The sequence below is a fragment of the Bos taurus genome, chromosome 3 (assembly GCF_002263795.3).
Source record: "Bos taurus isolate L1 Dominette 01449 registration number 42190680 breed Hereford chromosome 3, ARS-UCD2.0, whole genome shotgun sequence".
Classification (NCBI taxonomy): Eukaryota; Metazoa; Chordata; class Mammalia; order Artiodactyla; family Bovidae; genus Bos; species Bos taurus.
Genome location: NC_037330.1, coordinates 6,289,268 through 6,304,133, shown reverse-complemented (window position 1 = coordinate 6,304,133; position 14,866 = coordinate 6,289,268). Strand labels below are relative to the sequence as shown.

Below are 14,866 nucleotides of genomic sequence, written 5' to 3'. Positions count from 1 at the left end.
GTGTCATCTGCATATCTGAGCTTACTGATATTTATCCCAGCAATCTTGATTTCAGCTTGTGCTTCATCCAGCTACCCCAGACTCAGTATATTTGCAAGGCTCACTTCACATTGCAAGAATCACTTGCTTTTTTCTCCCTCCTGCTCTCTTAGCATCCATGATTATCTCTATGTTTGAATGTTTGACATTTTGCTGAAATTAATGTTTTAGTGACTCTTTCTGCCACCAGAACACAAACTCTTGTGTTAGGGATGGGCCCTTATTTACCTCTCGGGTGTGGGCCCCACCATTCCTTATCCAGACAACTTCCAGATTCCTCCACAGCCTCTTGACCCCTTAGAGTCTATCATCCATAAAACAGCTAAAGAACCTTGAAACATAAGTCATGAAACAGACACACAACACCCTCTGACTGTAGGTGAAATAAACTTCAGCCCCCTTGCTGCTGCTGCTAAGTCACTTCAGTCGTGTCCAACTCTGCGACCCCATAGATGGCAGCCCACCAGGCTCCCCCGTCCCTGGGATTCTCCAGGCAAGAACACTGGAGTGGGTTGCCATTTCCTTCTCCAATGCATGAAAGTGAAAAGTGAAAGTGAAGTCGCTCAGTTGTGTCCGACCCTCAGCGACCCCATGGACTGCAGCCCACCAGGCTCCTCTATCCATAGGATTTTCCAGGCAAGAGTACTGGACTGGGGTACCATTGCCAGGGTTCTTATCAAACACCTTAACTTTATGCTATTCCTGCTTCTACTCACTGCATTCTAGTCATTGTGTTTTTTCTATCCATCAAATTTCCTGTACCACATTGTAAATCAACTATACTGTGTTATAAAATGTTAACAATATTTATTCTAAAAATACTATGAGCACCTGCTGTCAGATAATTTACTATTGACCCATTTTAAACATTAAGTAGCTAGAAGTCACAAAGATTAACTTTCAGGGCCATGTTGGTGTATGGAGGAGCTAGAATTAAAATTTAAGTCTGCCTGCTTATAAAGTTCAAGCACATTCCTTGACATCATGCCATCTCCTTCCACTGGCACAAGGTAAATGAACTCTCATGAAATTGCTGTTTCTATTTTGGGCTAAGTTCTGTTAAGAAAGATTTAATCTTTGAGAGTGAGATATTTTTATTCTTCTCGGAAAAAAATTTCCCTGCCAGTTAGTTAAGTGACAAGTGTCAGGGTGAGAGATTCTGATTTCCCGCAGGTGCCCACAAAACTGATGTAGAGTAGGATACATTTCCCAAACATAAGACAGACTGGGAAAATCCCTGTCCCTCTTCCTGGTATACAGCAACCTCCAGCTGGGTCTGTTTGCTTTTTAACTTGAAAAATCAATAACTGTGAACTCTCACTGATGGCCAGGCCATTGTAGTAAACAATAAAGGGAGAGGGAGGCTTCTGACAGCTGGGAGGAAATTGTAGATGCTGTGAATGGTGCCTAAGGCTGAGACCAGACCCACATCCTGCCCTAGTGGGGAGAAGTGTCCTTTTCTAAAACCTGCTAGAATCGAACAATGCAATGCCTGCCACAGTAGCTTATTTCCTTGTATTAGATCCCCTCAGAGCTTGAGCAATGCTTTCCTTTGTTCTTCCTGAGGTAAGGGTGGAGAAATTAGAAACTTACCTGGAGACCCCACACAGCTCATATCTTGCTGTGGCTTAATGTCCCTCAGTAGAAAACAGTATTTCTTTATCCTTTTTGTTAGCAATACCTTTCAGATGTTCAACTTTTCAGTTTAAGGATTACATTTATAGGTATTACCTCATTTGATTCTTGTGACTATCTTGTGCAGCATTGTTTTTCATGATAATCATCTTTCACTTGTACTGTTGAAATAGTCTTCAAACTTTTTGCCAGTTCCTCTCATGTCCAGTCTATTTACCTACAGTGTTACTTCTAGAACATTAATATTATATGCTTAAATAACTTGGCTATTCCCCCAACCACTACAGGCTAAAATCTGGTTTTTAAGGTGACCAGAAACACCCTTTGGTCTCAGAGTAACCATCTGGCTTTATTTCACTGTCCCTCTCCTCAAAAGATATACTCTATTTCTTTATAGTCTCCAAAAAATATGCTTTCTTTCACGATTTATGGTCATGGCAGCATAGAGGTCAATGGTATAGAGGTTAATAGTGGAAACACTGGACTGTGTGAACTAAACACCTGTCACCACTACTTATATAACCCCAGGTAAATTATTTAACCCCTCTATGTCCCATCTGTACAATGGGGGACATTTCAGGACTTTCTTTCAGGATGACTCAAGGAATAATTAAGGTATTTATGTAAAGTGCTTAACTTGGTGCCTTGCATTCTTAGTACCCAATGAAATAAGCTGGTATTATTTGCTCTCTATTGTAATGTTCTTCTCTTCCTTATATACCTGCTAAGTCTCTATTCTCAGCCCTGGGTGTTCATTGGAAGGACTGATGTTGAAGCTGAGGCTCCAATACTTTGGCCACCTGATGCGAAGAGCTGACTCATTTGAAAAGACCCTGATGCTGGGAAAGATTGAGGGCAGGAGGAGAAGGGGACAACAGAGGATGAGATGGTTGGATGGCATCACTGACTCAATGGACATGGGTTTGGGTGGACTCCGGGTGTTGGTGATGGACAGGGAGGCCTGGCGTGCTATGATTCATGGGCTTGCAAAGAGTTGGACACGACTGAGGGACTGAACTGACTGACTGACTGAAGTCTTTTAACAGTCTCCTTTGCAAAAAAAAAACCCTCCAAATTTCAGAGCTTGAGTTTATTCTGTGCTTTCCTCAAATTTTGTATAAACAAATTTGTAATAATGACACTCAACTAAAAATCTTTCTCCTGAGAGTGTGAGTTCCTAAAAAGCATCGACTATTTCTGATTTTTACTTAAGGTCACTAGAACTTAGCACAATGTCTAGCACATAGACTGCAATAAATATTTGTAAAGTAAATATCCATTTTGGAATGTAGAAACACTTGAGCTAGGATCCAAATTGTTAGTTTTGCTAACTGGTCTACTTGCTTCCACACTCCTCTTCCATTCATTCTCCCTGATAGCCAGAATAAGCAGACAGTGCCCATCACCTGTGTGAATTCCCGCAGTAGATTTCCATGGCATGTTGGTAAGGTCCAGCCTCTGGACCTTGGCTTACAAATCTTTGCAAGACTTGGCCTTCACCTTCCCATCTCTACTTCATGTTATTCTCTCCTTGTTCACATTTTTCTATCCATGCTGGGCCCTTTTTATCCCTTTCCAGTTCAGATAAAGAATGTTTTCATTTTTTATCTAACCTCTATTTGCTGTATACCTTTTGCTCTTACCTCTATTTGGTATATATTTCCTAAGCTTTTCTCATTTCTTATTCCTTCTCAGCCATCAAAATCTCATTTCAGATATCACTTGGTCAAGGAGGACTTTCCCAGATACACCCTTTGCTATTCAGTTTCTTTTGTATCAGTTGTCAATTTTTTTTCATGATATGGGTGACTCTAGAATTATTTTTATATTTTCTGACTCTTTTTTTCTACTGGGGTGAAAACTCCACTAGGGTGGGGACCCTGTTTGCTTGCTCATCATACTAACAGCAGTTCTTCAAACGGTACCTGTCCCAGAGTAGGAGCTCAAAACATATGTATTAAATAAGTGAATAAATAAAAATTAAATCTTTTTAGAATAAAGCTCTTTCACATCACCAGAATCATCCGGGAATGACAGGTCCTAGGATAATAGAGTGTAATGCTTTCTGCATGTCAGAGAAAGAGGGTGGAAATTTGTCAAGGTATCATGATGTACCAATCTTTGCCTCCCATAGTGAAAAATACATTATGAAAAGCTTTTCCAAACACTCTGAAATATCAAAATTCCTAAGAAAGCAAGAAATCATAATTAAAGAAGTAAATAAATGTGAAGTGCTTTGACAGATTATTGGACTAGTCGCAAAGCCAAAAAGACCTGGTTTTAATAGAAAAAGATAGCTGTGAGGTTTGCAGCAGCTCCTACTGTTGTGGAGGAAAAAAAAAAAAAAATTGGACAGACGAGTGAGTTTTCCTGGAAGTAAATGTATGAAATTAATATTACTTTTTGTTATCTACTGTGTATAATATAACAATAAAAAATATTTGCATAGCACTTTACATAAACTTTACATAAACTACTTCTGTTTACATAGTCTATCTCATTTGATAAGACAATTGAGTGATAAGTTAGTATAGTAAAAAGGCCACATGATCTAATGTCAAGAAACTAGCCCTGTTACTGGGAATCTGTGACTTTAACAAGTCACCTTCTCTCTGTTTCCTTTTTGGTAAAATTAAGGTGTTAGTCTAGGTTGTATTAAATCTTATTCAGCTCATCTATTGAAGCTATTTATATTCAACTCATGACAAATCAGGCTTTTCTTTGGCCTAGGTCCTTAATATCCTATTAAATCTTCATTCATGTTTCCAAAATCAAATTGTTTAAGTGATCACTATCTTGATGTCCAGGTAAGCAAAGAAGCCCCTGGTCCATTTTTGGGTGACCTTTTCTCCCTTTTAATTAATTAGTCTCTCCTCTTGGATGCCATTTTTGATTGATCCATCATTCTGGGCCTACCTTCTTCAGCTTCTGTCATTTTGCATTGCACTATAGTCCCCTCCACAACACCACAAAGAATGGCTACCAACTTCACAGAGAAATTCACTGGTTCTATGTTCAAAGAAAAGTTGCCCTGTTGTTAATCTAATACATTTTTCTATCTTCATGTGAGAAAACCAAAGATTTTTTCCTGTAATTTAAAGGTATCTTCTGGAGACAGTGGTCTTTCCAGCCTTTTATATTTCTTAGCCATCTCTTTGTTCTGATAGCCATAGACAGGGCTTGGGACACGGATGGGGTCAGTGAGGGGACGCTGAGAGCCACATACGTGGTCGGGGCATTCCTATTTACCACTTTCCCTTTAATATTCTAGAGTCCCTTTGTATTTCACTGTAACCCATCTGTTTTTCATCTTCATCACCTAAACAATTAGATGCCTCAGCTTCTCATACTTAAGGCACAGTTCACTATATCTTATGATCAGGAAACTTTCTGCTTTCAAAGTGAAAGCTGTTCAGTTCTGACATAGCCAATTAATTTTTCCTTCCCCTCATAGCTTTCCTATATGGAGAAGATCCCTCTATAACTCTGATGTGAATGTTTGAGCTACAGCTACAAGATGTGAAACACCTGCATGATTCTTTGAAGTATTTGATCCATCATATTGTATACAAAAGATACTAATTGTCCATGTGTTTAGAACCAGCTGCAGGGTTAGATATTTTTATGTTCATTGTGAACCCTGGTAACATGAAAGGCAAGCTACATATTTTTCTCCTATGTTTCCCTGTTTCTCAATATTTTGAAATATTAGTCTGTATACCTCAAATTGAATAAGACATAATAAGATAAAAATCCACTGTTGAATAAGAATAGGTGTCTATATTTGTTCCTTTATTCTCTGTTCTTGTCTTCAAGCTGCTGTTTTGAAGCTTTTTGCAGGAGATATGCATGTACAAAAGAGATTGTCAGTGCTTGGCTGAATCTTGTTCTTAGTAAGAGTTCTAGAAAAGTATTCCACAGTCAGGCTGATTACAGATGTAGCTAATCTATTTTCCCTAAGCTAGTTTTCTATGCTGCCAGGCGTATAACTGCCTGTCTTCCAGCTATTCCTCCCCTACATCCCTGTGTGGATGTGACAACCAAGAAATCAACTTCTGCAAATCTCTGCCTGGAAACAGTGATTCTGCCCACACCCTTTTGGAAACAGTGAGGATCAGATTTTGGACCATGGATGGTATAATATTTCTAACCCGAAAGAGGAAGGACGTTAAGTGTCAGCCCCAAAGTAAGCCCAGAAACTCTTGCTGGGTCATTTCCTTCCAGGAGGCAAATTTCCTTGACATTGTTTTTATAGACAAATGAATAAACCCGTGTTTTGAAGCATTGTACACTTCTTATTTCCTTCCTTGGAAGTTTGAAACCTGAGACAGCCTTAGAGACAGTAAGCAAGTTTATATTTTCTGTATGTCTATTTGGCAGGAGGAGATTTCTGCCCGTTCACTTTGCTTTGTTGCGTCAGCCCTTTCTTCCTTATCTCTTGCAGAGGATGGAGAGCCAGAAGGAGGCTGAGAGGAGCTGGTATTACAGACCTGCTATCTGATTGGCTGGACGGTCGCGGCTGGGCTATAAAAGAGACCCCTACAGGCTTGGGAGGGAGACGCTCAGAGGATTCTGACAGTATCTTTACCGGAGAAAAGGCAAAGTGCGCTCAGAACAGAAGCCACAGCTCCTCCGGCAGCACTTCTTTCCTGTCGTGAATCCCACACTACGCAAGATGTGCAAAGGACTTGCGGGTCTGCCGGCTTCTTGCTTGAGGAGGTAAGATTATTTTCAGCCACTGAACCAGACTGCATTAAACTTTCAAATAGACTTTAAGTTATTTGCATATTCTACTTACTAACCTGGTTCTTTGGATTTAGAAACAACCTGATGCAGAAATCTTCGACCTCCTAGCTTTCCTTTAAAACTAGCTAGAAATTGTGACTGTGGAAGTGTTCACTCCAGATTTTGGCATCCTATATGTTGTTTTCTATGACCTTGATCTTGAAGACTCTTTTAATCCTCTAACCAAGCTAGTTCTAATTAAGGACTGATATGAGGTTTTGGACTATGCACGGTGGTCTGTAATATTGCTACCTGTGATTACTGCTGTTTGACTATCACTGGGGCACATGGAATCATGGGTCTGGGCTTTCTGATGGTATATTAAATCTCACTTTGGGGAAGATACTCCAGACTGAAGTTTGGCTACATCACCAGAAAGGCACTGTGCTATTTGTGTGATGCTCCAGTATCTTCCACTCTCTGTTCTTAAAAGCAAATGCTACAGTAAAATAAGAGTCTCAAAACTAGATCTCCGTTATCTCTTTCCCTACCCTAGTTCTGGAAATGCCATGTGGTTGTCAAGTACTGATCATAACCAATCAGCTAAGGGTTCTGTGGAAAGTCTCACCTTAAAGACATTGTTTTATCAATTTATTGTCTCTTGATTAATAAACAAACAAAGATATGCAGCTGCTCCTATGTCTTTGCCTTTTTTAAAAAAGTACATATAAATGCTTTCATAAGATGCTCATATATTAGCCAGTTTAAAAAATACAAAACTAGTGTCTTTTACATTACTTAACCTTACAGTTAAAGGTAAAAAGTCATTTTATAGGTGTACTACCCCCTTTCATGTTCCTCTGCAAATAGAAATCACCTTAAATTTTAATTTAGAATTATCTCAGAAAACACAGTTTTTAATACAATCCTAAGGATTTTACCTCCTCTCATTCAGGAATACGAAGAATGTTCTTTTTTCCCCATTCTTTCGTGGCTGCTTTCAAATGAAGCAGGAGGATCTGGCAGAGAGTGCTTATGAAAACCGTGGCTCTGACCTCCATCATTAATTTCCTGAATTGAATAGAGCAAATCAATCCAAGCTTCAGTTAACTCAGATATAAAATTAATCATGAAAACAGGAATGTCAGGTGAAAGTTTTGCTCTGGTAAATATTTTAGGAGACAGATAAATAATTGCTCTAGAGCTTTACTCTCAGGAGCTAAGAGGGTAACCTGAGGCGGTAACGTGTGTGTCAGCAGGGCGCACTGCTCTCCCCTTCCCTCACTGGTGAACTGTGAATCATCTTACCAGCACCTTCATTCTCACATTGGTGCCTGAGGCTCCAGAGGGAACAGGAAAGGCTCAAGGTCACCTAGGTGGTGGGTGGTGGAGGGCAGATCACATCCAGACTTCTTACTTCAGAGGTCGCTGGAGTCATTTTGACTTTTATTTCTTTGTATTGTGTTATAAGGACAAGTGTAATGTGCTTGCTAAGCATGCTTCCCGGTCTTCACGAAATGACTCCGTATCGGTCAATAACTGTCAGATCTCAGCCAGACCTGGCACATGGAAATATGAGATCACAATATGCTTACATCATCATCTTAGGCTTCATGCTTAGATTTTGCTATTGTTAAGAAAGACTTTGTAGCCCATAAGCAGTGGAGGAAACAGAGAAAGGAGAACAATCTTGGGGGTGGGGTGGAGAGAAAATACTGTTTTAAGGGCAGCACAAGAACATAATGGATTTCAAACTTCCTGGAGAAATGCACATAGATAAGGAACTAATATATTAGTAGCCATCCTAAAGTGTCCTTTTATCCTTGTGGCTTTATTTTCCTCTAAGTAAAAACATCTAGTCATTCAATTAGTCATTCATTTCCTTCAAAATGACATTTTTCACTTTAAAACTATGTCTCCGCTTTTACAGAAAAGGAGATCCAAGCAAAAGAACAAATAAAGAATGAGAAAGTTGAGCTAAAAGCTTATTAGAAGGCCCCCCCTTTTTAGTAAGTCATGTGCGCTGCCATACCCTAGCTACCTATTAAACAGCAGCCGTAACCTGGAAGCTTTGCTCTAGTCACGAGCTTCAGTGATGACTCTTAGATGCCTCTCCTTGTTATTGTTTTTCAGTCTCAGATGTCCTTAATAGTATAAATATCCTTAGAGTGTAGATATTTCAAAGGGAAGCAGGAGAGTCTTTAGAAGCTAGCCTGCAGGAGCTCAGGTTTCAGCCTGAGCTTTTGAGTTAACCACCTCATTCCCCTCTCCTCTCTGCTGGAGCCACTCGCCTCTGTGTATACCCCATAACATGACTTGCTCACTACATCCAGGCTGAAACTGAACAAACCTTTAATTCCTGAGGTGCTCCTACATTCCTCTGCTAAGAATGAGGCAGATGGAAATAGCAACCACCCTCCAGAAGGTGGCATGCAACAACCAGATGCCATACTGCAGGGTTCCCTGCTCTTCAACTCCTAAAACTTAGAAAACCGTCTAGTTTGCATTATGTTTCTCCTGAAGATACCTAAGTGTTCCATGGGTCAAAATGACAGGGTTACAGGTAGACTGAAGGGTCAGAAATCCAGTTACAGATGAAGGAGGCTGTGCTCCAAGTTTTGCAGTGAGTCATAGGAAGAAGCAGAGGTGAATCTCATTTTCCTGAGAGTTCCTGCCATCCTCAACTCCTATTTCCTAAATAAACTGCCTCTGCCTCCTTACTAGTAATGGACTCTGAACTGTACCAATAAAGTATCTTTTTAAAAGAACTGATTGTCATTATTCTGTTTCTCCCCCTTCTTGTGTGCAGTGCAAAAGATATGAAGCATCGGCTAGGTTTCCTGCTGCAGAAGTCAGATTCCTGTGAACATAATTCTTCACACAGCAAGAAAGACAAAGTGGTGATTTGTCAGAGGTAAGAGAAAAGGCTTTGGTGAAGAGCCACTGAGTATTAACTATCTGATGACAGAGATGCTCTGTGAGGGAAAAAGAAGCTATGTCCCTAGTTAACCTAGATTTGGATCATGAAGGCCTCCATTTTCACAAAGATTATGGTTGCATTTGAAATTTCCATACATCTAGTGAAAAGATTGCCCTATTCAACAACAGGTCTCATTGTTATGATGAAAAATAAAATCTCTGCATTTTATTAAAAATCTTAAATGTTTTGCCCCCATTTTATATCTTAGCATTCAAATTATTCTTTTTCTCTACTGTCTTTAGGGTGAGCCATGAGGAAGTAAAAAAATGGGCTGAATCACTGGAAAACTTGATTAGTCATGAATGTAAGTATGACAGCTTCCCACCATCCACCACTCCCCAAGATGAAGATAAAGCATGCTGGATAGACAAGTTATTTCATACTATACTTGATCTGATAGGAATTACAGAAAGGCTTTGATTTCTCCTAAATTTCAGGCTCAGAAAAATTAGTCCCCTTAAAATTTTACCATACCCTAGATCTTTGTGGTATGCAATGGAAAGCTCATACATAGTCCATGTGGAAAACCATCTTTCTCACCACATTGAAAAAGGGCAGAGGAAAAACTCCAAATAGTTAGATTTCTTTCAGAATTGACCTCAGTTTCTCTTCCCAAACTCACTTTGGCAATTAGGGGCAGCATAGGTATCTCAGAAGCATAAAATGTTCCCGAAAGAAACTTCAAACCATGAGCAAGAAGCACTAGGTATAAATGGTATCCAACGGATATCAAACGTAGATTAAAATTCTCTGACCCTCAGTAATCCCTCCAGCAGGGGAGATAGGGAACTATTTGAACCAATGCTTTGTTCCCTCAAGTACCCCAGCTTTATTTGCAATACAGTGTCCACCAGTGCAGTGACAACTGTGGTTCTTTCTCCTCTGCCACAGGTGGGCTGGCAGCTTTCAAAGCTTTCTTGAAGTCTGAATACAGTGAGGAGAACATTGACTTCTGGATCAGCTGTGAAGAATACAAGAAAATCAAATCACCCTCTAAACTAAGTCCCAAGGCCAAAAAGATCTATAATGAATTCATCTCAGTCCAGGCAACCAAAGAGGTAAGTATACATGGAAGAGAACTGTACAGATCTTAAAGAAACTTTCTAGACATTCAATAACATGGATCCTTAGATGATGTGAGTTATAGCTACAACAGTGGAGCAGGTTATGACAATCTTGACGGCCTCAAATAAGTTCGTTAAGTAAAAAGCTTTTTCATCTAGATGACTCAGATTATCTGCCTTCATGAATTTGCTTTGAATGAATCTTCCGAGTTTGTGAGAAATAAGGGGAGATATTTCCCTGGGTTCTCTCACATGTGCCAGGGTGGAGCCAAGTGTCCTTTTATTCGCTCCTGAGGTATAGATGGTGCACACTCGTACAGAGCTCACAACCTCCCATCCTCATGGGGTAAAATGTGTAACGGACCTTTGGCCTCTGCCCCTCAGGTAAACCTGGACTCTTGCACCAGGGAGGAGACAAGCCGGAACATGCTGGAGCCCACAATAACTTGCTTCGACGAGGCTCAGAGGAAGATTTTCAACCTGATGGAAAAGGATTCATACCGCCGCTTCCTCAAATCTCGATTCTACCTTGATTTGGTCAACCTTTCCAGCTGTGGGTCAGAGAAGCAGAAAGGAGCAAAGAGTTCCACAGACTGTGCTTCCCTGGTCCCCCAGTGCGCCTAGTCCTCACTCAGCAGTGGGAGGCTGAGATGCCAAGACTATGCCCGGAAAACCCGAGGCCAAATAATGATCTTTATTAAGCACCAGTGCTTTTTCCACATTGCAGCCTAGTGTTCATGCTGCTGGCTATGTGTGAGTCACTCCCATACAAAAAGTAGATAACAGTTTGGTGTTCATCAGGGCAGGACCTCATCCCAGTCCAGTTGTCTCAGATTTCCTTTAATGTGCCATGTGAGCAGATATCTGAATAGGGCCTTGTGGGTCTCAATTTTCAAAGATTTGGCAGTTCTCTCCTGCCAACATTGTGACCTCAGGTTGGTTGGTTCATGGTTGGTACGCTTCACCTGACATCCACAGGCACATGTGTTCTGTAAACATCTTGAGATGTTTAGATGGGGTTGATCTATTTTATGTATCTCTGTGTGTGCATGTGTGTGTGTGTATGTGTATATATACACACATATATACATACTCGCAGTCTGTATATATGTATGCATGTATACATACATATATATTTCTGGAAGAATAGACAAGAGAGACCCAAGGTGCTCATAATTAGACTGTGTGAACATATTTACATGTTTTGATCCCCTGCCTTTCACTCTGCAACTGAACAGAGCAAACTAAACCAGCTGCCCTGCAGGCTACAAAAGAAATGGTAACCTGCGGAAAGTTGATTCTGTAAAACTCCATGAGTCTTGCTGGAGAAGCATGGACTTCATGCTTAATTCAACCATCGACAGCTTCCAAGTTGCATAGTATTCTAAGGAGCAAACATTAAAAAATGTTACGCCTGTCTGACACAGTGCTGTCTTTGGCCGGTTGTCACTAATGGCACTTTTGAGTCCCCAAGCTGCTGGCCGCCCCTTCTTTGCCTGGGTGCTTGATGCATAATAGCAGCGGCCAGGTTGGTATGGAGTTGGAGAAAGAATGCTTGAACTGAATGAAGAAACACAGGTAAAGCCTTGCCAGCTCTACCTACTATAAGATGCTGGTTTAGTAGGGGCACAGAATTTAAAGGTTAATGTTCTTATCCCCTACTCTTTTTTCCTCTCTTGATTAAGGTGCTCTTCTCATTTTGTTTTTCCCTGAGAACTTTAGCCATTAGATGACGCTCCTTAATTCGTTGTGGTTGTTCCCCCCCCATCATAGCTCTAGGCTATATACTTGTTCCTTATAAACCAGCATCAGGGGAAAGATTACATTTTATAAGGGGAGAACATGTTTTCACAAACTGAAAAGCCCACATACATTTCTGTTTTGAAGGTGGAACCTGGCTCATTGAATCCCAAACATCAGGACTAACGGAGGCTGAAAGCATTTCATTTTAGGCTCTGAGATGAAATGAGAGAGAAAAGGGATAAAAGAAAAAAAGGATATCAATTTTAAAACTACTGTTTAGAATTTTCCAAGGCACATGAAATACTTGAAAATGTCTCATTTATGTTATTTATGATGTTTTGTGTAATGTTTTTATTGTTGTATTGTTTTATATACGGAGGTGCAAGGTATCACCTGAATTATTAATGAATGGTCAGGAAGTAATTTTCTTCTCATTCTTCTAAAATTACTGCCTTTGACGTGCACACATATTCACGCATGAACACTGCACTGATTCTTCCAGTATAACTTACAAACATGGACACCTTTGTGGTTTTTAAGCCAATACAATGGGCTGTAAAATGAAGACATTGGAGTGTGTGTATAAAAGTCTCATTGTATTAAATTTATAGGTTTCCTCATCTGTACCCTTTCTATATCTCTAGCAGTTTTGCTTTCCATGCCTCCAGAGTTTCTCATCAGTGTCTCTTTCTGTTATACACATTTCCACACTTTGTCTCTAATTAACTCCAGGATCCAAATGTGTAACTCTATCGGTCTTGCCCTATTAGAACTGTCATGATTTTCAGACCGTATCTGTACTCACAGACTGCTGTCTCATCAATAGGTCGGGAAGGTCATTTTGAATGAGAAGTAAATTATTTTATGTAATACATTTCTCAAGTGTGTTTTTCCATTGTATTTCCTCCTTATTTCATCACTATTTGGCATGCTGAGCTTACCTGCTCACGGTCCATGGACAGAATACTCCTTCCATGCGCATGCCCATTTTTATCATCATGTGCTTTAACAGCCTCAAAGCGGATGCATCCAGTGAAACACACACAACTTAATAATAAGGGTAAATAAATACTTCATACAAAGCTATCTGCTTGCAAACACGTTAATGATCCACAGAGACATGTTATGAGAAATAATAGCAGAGTGTGGGGCAATTGTAGAAAATGGCTAGTCACCAGGTTTTTATCTCTCCCATGCCGGCTCTGGGAAAGAAAGTGGAAAATGAAAACTGTTTATGTCTTGGTTCCTGCCACTGCTCTGTCTGCCTTTATTCACAGAACTGAGGCAGTCTTGGCTTCAGAGACTTCGCTGAGCAGATTTGGTGGTTTACACGCAGGTCCTCAATAAATTCTCAACGGATAGAGTTCACCTCCCAGAGCGACACTTGTTCTACCTCCGTTTCCAGACTGACTGAGAGAAGAGGGAAGCAGGAGGGGACTGAGCAGGAGCAGGGGAGCTACAGATGACAGATAAACAGACCCCTGCCAAAATGGCTCAGAATGCTTTTCTTCTTTTACGCATTGTTTTCCCTAGAAAAAACGTCATAGAACGTTCGCATTTACGGTCGTAGGTATTGTCGTGAGACCTCCCCCCTCCCCCTACCTCTCTCATGCTTACAAGGTGTTAGGGACAAAGGGTCTTATGCTATTTTGAGGAATAGATCCTCTTAAGGATCCGATGAAAACAATGAACTGTATACTAAGAAAAATACACAAAGAAATCCAAACTCCTCATAAATATTTAAAGGAAACTTTTGCAACTCCAAAATGCACAAAGCTGCCAACATTCTCACACACTCTAGGTGTGTCAGACTCTCACAGAGACTGTGAGGTTGCAGTTCGTACAACTCAACATCAAAAAGAGAAAAAAAAAAAAAAACCCAATTAAAAAATATGTGACAGAGCCCCTGTTTGGCAGAACACAAGAAAATTTTGTAAAGTGATAATCCTTCATAAAAAATAAAGTGGCAAAAAACCCACACTCACACACACACACACAAAGTGTCTAAAAAAAATAAGCTGTGGATCTGAGCAGATATTTTCCAAAGAAGACATACAGATGGCCAACAGATCCATGAAAAGATGCTCAACATCACTCATGATCAAGAAGATGCACAGCAAAACCATGAGATATCACCTCACACCTGTCAAAATGGCTAGTATCAAAAAGTTAACAAGTTTTGGTAAGGATATGGAAAAAATGGAAGCCCCATGTATTGTTGGTGGGAATGTAAATTAGTATAGCCAAAATGGAAAACAGTATGGAGGTTCCTCAAAGAATTAAAAATGGAACTACTATACAATCCAGCAATTCCACTTTGGGGTATTTCCTAGAGAAAAAAAAAAACCCACTAATTTGAAAATAATGTATGAACCTCTTTATTCATTTTAGCACTATTAACAATCGCCAAGATATGGAAGCAACCTACGTGTCCATTAATGAGTGAATGGATAAAGAAGATTTGGTATGTAAATATACAGTGGAATATTACTCAGCCATAAAGAAGAATGGGATGTTGGCATTTGCAGCAACATGGGTAAACCTAGGGGGTACTATGTTAAGTGAAATAAGTCAGAAAAAAAGCAATTTCACTTATTTGTGGAACCTAAAAAGCAAACAAACAACAACAGCAAAAGAACCAAAACAGAGCAAATGAATAAGCATAATAAAACAGAAATAC

The 14,866-nt window shown here is 40.0% G+C and overlaps 1 protein-coding gene across 2 annotated transcripts; it reads left to right on the top strand.

Annotated features, from left to right (window-relative positions):
- Positions 1-6,229: 6,229 nt before the first annotated feature.
- RGS4 (regulator of G protein signaling 4) lies at positions 6,230-13,268 on the top strand. Of its 2 annotated transcripts, NM_001046600.2 has the most exons (5): positions 6,230-6,393; positions 9,209-9,313; positions 9,622-9,683; positions 10,271-10,437; positions 10,828-13,060. In NM_001046600.2, exons 1-5 carry the CDS (start codon positions 6,350-6,352, stop codon positions 11,065-11,067), a joined length of 618 nt encoding a protein of 205 aa, NP_001040065.1. In that variant the 5' UTR covers positions 6,230-6,349; the 3' UTR covers positions 11,068-13,060. The 2 variants fall into 2 exon arrangements, with proteins under 2 accessions (NP_001040065.1, XP_024845505.1); XM_024989737.2 differs by lacking the exon at positions 10,271-10,437 and having other exon boundaries at positions 6,242-6,393; positions 10,828-13,268.
- The last annotated feature ends 1,598 nt before the right edge of the window (positions 13,269-14,866 follow it).